Below are 5,326 nucleotides of genomic sequence, written 5' to 3'. Positions count from 1 at the left end.
AAACAGTCAAATGAATAGCTCAAACCAACTCATACCGGGGCAGAGTCTAGACAGGGCTTCTTCTGTGTAGATATAAATTCTATTCTTTGCATCAGCTGGGCATGGCAGGGTATGATATGACAGCTGTCTTAGCCTACCCTGCTCACCCTGTAAGTCTGTTTGTTTAATGAATGAATATTAAATCAAAAAACGAATGATCGAATGATACACGGATTGTTTTCGTTTGCTAGCCACCATTTCAGTTCTGCGTGTGGATGTGGCTCGCCGTCATTGAACACGACACGGAAACACTTTTTACTGTCGTACAGTCACTGATGACGACTGAGATCCCACAGTGTGACGAGGCTTACAGCTGGGATCATGTTCATACAGTGACAAGCAATAATCATAAATCATACAGTGTGCATCCGGCTGTAGAGCTGCTGCTTTTCACTTTAGTGTGTGTCACCATTTACTCTGCCTTGTGTTCCTCCAAAACACTGATAAACACAAAACAAAGACCATTTTCAGCTCAGCAGCATCATATCAGTGAATGAAACTGATGAGATAAGGTCGTCTCAAAGAGTCGAAGCATCATTAGACTGTAGTGCAGGACGCAAACATCACACTATGAGCTGCTGCTGCTGCTGCTATCGGGAAAGACCTTCGGGAGAATAAATGAAAGCTCATATTTGGTGGAACTCTTTGTTTAACCTCTAGTTAAAACATCATGATTTACTCTTATACATGTTGTACTATCTCTCAGAAAAATGGAGGTTCATCTGCCCAAGTTCAAGATGGAGCAATCTTACGACTTGCATGAAATCCTGCCACATCTGGGCATCAGCAGCGTTTTCCTCCATTCAGCCAACCTGACGGGTTTGAGCAAAGACGCGCATCTGAGAGTCTCACAGGTGACTGCAGCCTCACACACAGTGTGTGTGTGTGTGTGTGTATGTGTGTGTGTGTGAGTGTGAGAGCGTGTGTGTGTGTGCATGCAGGTGCTGCATAAAGCCGTCATCGAGGTGGATGAGAAGGGCACGACTGCAGCCTCGGTCACATCAGTGGGAATCACGGCTTATTCTCTGCCAGCCACCTTCATCATCAACAGGCCCTTCTTCTTCTTTCTGTACCATGAAGCCACTTCTAGCCTGTTGTTCAGGGGCAGAGTGATTGACCCCACAAAGAACTGAGCCACTGACTGGAGACGCTCGTGCCTCTTCAATACACAGCAGCACAGGGCCAAACACACACTAACGGAGCGATACTTCAGACAGAAAACATTACCAAACTCTGTGAACACTGTGTGGATAAGCACATTGTATTGTAAGAAATAAAGTGAGGAAATAGTGCCGTTTGCAGTCTGTCTGCTTTGTTTCCGCTGGGCTCGCACACCTCTACTGAATCAGTCAGCATCTTCTTAGTGTTTGAGTCGGGGTTAGACATTCAGTGCCGCCGGCTGCAACAGAAACCATCAGCAAACTTCAATCCGCCTGCATACACTGTGCAATAAAAAGAGGAAAAAGTAGATACTTTTGAGTGTTAAATAGAAGAGCAAAGAGGCTTTGGGACGTACTAACACATCATTAAATGTGCTAATAGTTACATGCAGTCTGTCACCATAAACCAAGCTGTCAATCATCCTGTCACTGGTAATATCCTCATATGCACACACTTTTTTTTTTTTGCATCCGTTCTGAGCCACTTCCGAATGTGGTTTTAAATCAGATATACACTATATGAACAAAAGTACTGGAACACCGCTGTTTAATTATTGAATTCAGGTGTTTCAACCAGACCCATTGCCACAGGTGTAAAAACTCAAGCACTGGCCATGCAGTCTGCATTTATATTTCAGCTGTGGGTAAAACGGGTCATTCTGAAGAGCTCTGTCAATTCAAGCGTGGCACTGTGATAGGATGCCACCTTTACAATCAGCTCGTGAAATTTCATCCCTACTAGATATTTCACAGTCAACTATAAAGTGATGTTATTGGAAAGTGAAAGTGCTTTCAAAAGTCGCCAACAATCTGCTGATTCCAGAGCTGGCGTTAATAGTTAGGAGCTTCATAAATGGTTTCATGGCCGAGCGACTGCATGAACCAAGAGCAGCAGATACTGGACTCTGGAGCGGCTCGCACAGATGGCCCTAAAGTGCCAATCACTCAGATCTTTTTATTTTTAACAATGAACAGCACTAACCACATGTAGTCTTATCTTTTCCAATCTGATTTAGGCCTCTTACACATGTGGTCCTAAATCAGATACAGCTCCAGTGCTTTGCAATAAGACTTCAGTCTGAACAGTCATATTTCAGTCAGATCTGAACCCTGTGCTGCAGCTAAAGTAGGAAGGAACTTATCAAAGTGAGATTGTTGTTTTTGGAACACAGCCCACTTGAATTGCTATATAATAATCAAATAAAACACTGTAAAGCATGAGCATGCTCTCATATAGTTCTGAGTCGGGAGCAGGTTTTCTTCAGTAAACCCAGAGTTTCTTTCAGTCTCCTCACCCTTTTTAAAGCACAAGCGATGTTTAAATACCTCATTCATTCATGCTGCAAAAATGCTTTTATTGCTGAGGGTTTGTCGTTCTGTCTTTCTCTTTAGAAGACCAAAGGATTGAAGTCGTGCGACATACTTGGCCAGCCGGTTTCACCTTTCTCTTCTTCAGGAACTCTTGCGTGATCCTGGCAGTGTGGTTTGCATCGTTGCTGGAATATTCCTCTTCTGTCGAGCTTCAGGAGGCTGAAGTCATCTTGGCAGATATTATTTTGATAATCCACAGGCCCTCATGAACCTCTCGGACACGTTTGACACTCATCTCTGGTCCTGACCCGTTCACAGCTACATGCTGGGCTCCGTCTGAGACGAATGAGCACGCCGGTCTCAGACTCATCAGGCTTCTGTTCCTGCTTCAGTTCAGTCAGCGAGGCCGTTCACAGATGTGTTCAGTTTCTGCTGTGGGGCCTAGAAATACTGCAGCGATTGAGAGGTGATGCTTTTATTCATCTGATATTATAGCATCCTTGCCCAAGACTGTACTCTCTTCTGTTGAATACTGTATGCTAGCTGATAGATTTCACTTTTAGCAGATACACACACACACTACTGGTCAAAGTTTGTAATAATTAAGATGTTTTAATGTTTCTGAAAGAAGTCTCTTCTGTTCACCAAGACTGCATTCACTTGATGAAAAATACAGTAAAAACAGTGAAATATTATTACAGTGTAAAACAGCTGTTTTCTATGTGAATATGTGTTACACTGTAATTTATTTCTGTGATGCGCAGCTGTATTTTCAGCATCATTACTGCAGTCTTCAGTGTCACATGATCTTCAGAAATCATTCTAATATGCTGATTTGCTGCTCGAGAAACATTATTATCAATGTTGAAAACAGTTGTGCTGCACAATATTTTTGTAGAAACTGTGACACTATCATTGAAAAGTTTTTTTTTGTTTGTTTTGCTTAAGAAATTACTTTACTTCATCAAGGATACATTAAATTGCTCAAAAGTGAGAGTAAAGACATTTCTAATATTACAACGGATTTCAGATGAATGCTGTTGTTTTGAACTTTCTATTCATTAAAGAATCCTGAAAAATTAAATTGATTAAATAAATGCAGTCTTGATGAGAAGAAGAGAAAAAACATCTTAATTATTCCAAACTTCAAATGTAGTCTTTCTCATTATAAAATAGATCAAAGTAGTGATGATTCATCCTGCACTACACAGATTCGTGGTTCATGGCTGTACTGTAGATACATTACACTATAAATGCAGCTCAAAACAGAAAATGTCAAGCCCTTTCACGGGTCTGTAAAATGTACCGTCAGTGTTTCAGTTATAGACTGAGGCCTGTTTGATTACACGTTCAGTTTTAGACGTCAACCCTTGCATGTGTTTAATAGAAATGTAACGGTGCTGAAAAATGTCTTGCCACTTCATCAATCCTGCTGTAATGAGTGAGTGAAGCTAAACAGAGTGGAGTATGTCCATAAAAGGCATCAGCTGACACACACTCACTCACTCACTCACACACACACACACAGACACACTCTCTCTCTCTCCATCTCATGTGTGTGTTTGTGTGACTACAAAACGTGAAAACACCTCATTTCTGGATCATTTACACATCACAGCATTTATGACAATCTTGAAGATTGTCAAATGTCATAAATGCTCCATGACCTATTAATAAACATGAAACGTATGCAAATTCACAAAAGCAGTTTGCCTAAATGTCTGCAACGATACGAACAGGCTGAATACCAGCACTGATCCATGACAGTAACAGAACTGAAACAGTTACAGATATCAGTGTTATTCATGTCAGGAATGAGAGAGAATCTGAGCCAAGCCAGTTCTTGTGTAGCTCTTCACTTCTCCACTTGTTTCTGAGGAAAGCTTGTAAGGAAGCTAAACAAAAGGCCCGGGCATTTGACTGCAGGCCATGACAATAGAGCCCTGACTGCATCTGATCTGCTCAATGAACGCCTTTCCCTCATTTCTCAGTAATTCCACTCCGAGCTTATCTAGAATTATCTCAGCTGGCTGAGTGGGTAGACAAATAAGGTGAACTCCAGTCCTCACGTGTCAAGAGCAACCTAAAATTAACCCAGCGAACAGCTGAGCACTCGAGTGTGTGTGTGTGTGTGTGTCGTCCACACACACACACACACACACACACACACACAGGCGCGCGCGGCTCAAGCATCTTTGTCTGTGACAATACCAGGATGACACGATTCTCTTACGCCGAATATATCGCATTATTTCGATCAAGCGACACAAAACGAAACTCGCCGCAGAAAACACCATCATCATCATCATCATCATCATCATCTGGAGGAGCTGCGAACCGAGACGAAACAGACCCGTCACAGTGAGTGTGTGTGTGTGTGTTTACTATCGCTGTTAGTCCATTAACAGAATAATTCTCAAGTCACCTGCGTTGAGTCTATGACAGCTGTGTGATTTGTGCCTGCGTGATCGTCAGCTGTCATTGCATCGGAGGAAAGACTCATCTTTTGGAGAGACCGGGGCTAGTTGTCACACTTTTCTGCAGTCAGTCTTTGTGGGTTGAGTTTGAAATGTCTCTGTAAACACACACTGTATATACACACAAAGACACGGCGACCGCTATAGCGGGTCATCATTTGTGCGATGGGGTAAATTGTCACAATGGAACTGCCATTAAAATCCATATTACCGGCTTTTTGTGCAAATGTAACGATTATGAAACACAATTAATCAAATTAATTATATATTTTTAAAAAATTATATATAATGTGTGTATGTATATATATATATATATATATATATATATATACACACACA

General features: G+C 41.7%; 2 protein-coding genes across 2 annotated transcripts in view; both read left to right on the top strand.

The window, feature by feature from the left end:
• Positions 1-710: 710 nt before the first annotated feature.
• LOC107751303 (alpha-1-antiproteinase F-like) lies at positions 711-1,332 on the top strand. The gene is made up of 2 exons (XM_016566983.1): positions 711-893; positions 981-1,332. Exons 1-2 carry the CDS (start codon positions 750-752, stop codon positions 1,170-1,172), a joined length of 336 nt encoding a protein of 111 aa, XP_016422469.1. The 5' UTR covers positions 711-749; the 3' UTR covers positions 1,173-1,332.
• A 3,196-nt stretch (positions 1,333-4,528) lies between these two features.
• Positions 4,529-5,326, top strand: part of LOC107751298 (ankyrin repeat and SOCS box protein 2-like) — a 14,862-nt gene continuing 14,064 nt past the window's right edge. The window contains exon 1 of the mRNA XM_016566980.1: positions 4,529-4,871. Coding sequence (XP_016422466.1) covers positions 4,726-4,871 — 146 coding nt within the window. The 5' untranslated portion in view covers positions 4,529-4,725. The remainder of the gene's footprint in view (positions 4,872-5,326) is intronic.

The sequence above is a fragment of the Sinocyclocheilus rhinocerous genome, unplaced genomic scaffold, assembly GCF_001515625.1.
Source record: "Sinocyclocheilus rhinocerous isolate Xijiao unplaced genomic scaffold, SAMN03320098_v1.1 scaffold1884, whole genome shotgun sequence".
In the NCBI taxonomy this organism is placed as follows: Eukaryota; Metazoa; Chordata; class Actinopteri; order Cypriniformes; family Cyprinidae; genus Sinocyclocheilus; species Sinocyclocheilus rhinocerous.
This window is presented reverse-complemented; position numbering and strand designations above follow the sequence as displayed.

What these genes read in the sequence shown, in the direction of transcription:
- LOC107751303 (XM_016566983.1), top strand. Translation starts at nt 750, where the DNA reads ATGGAGGTTCATCTGCCCAAGTTCAAGATGGAGCAATCTTACGACTTG. An exon ending in CGCATCTGAGAGTCTCACAG is followed by an intron (nt 894 to 980) that starts GTGACTGCAGCC and finishes GTGTGCATGCAG; the next exon opens with GTGCTGCATAAAGCCGTCAT.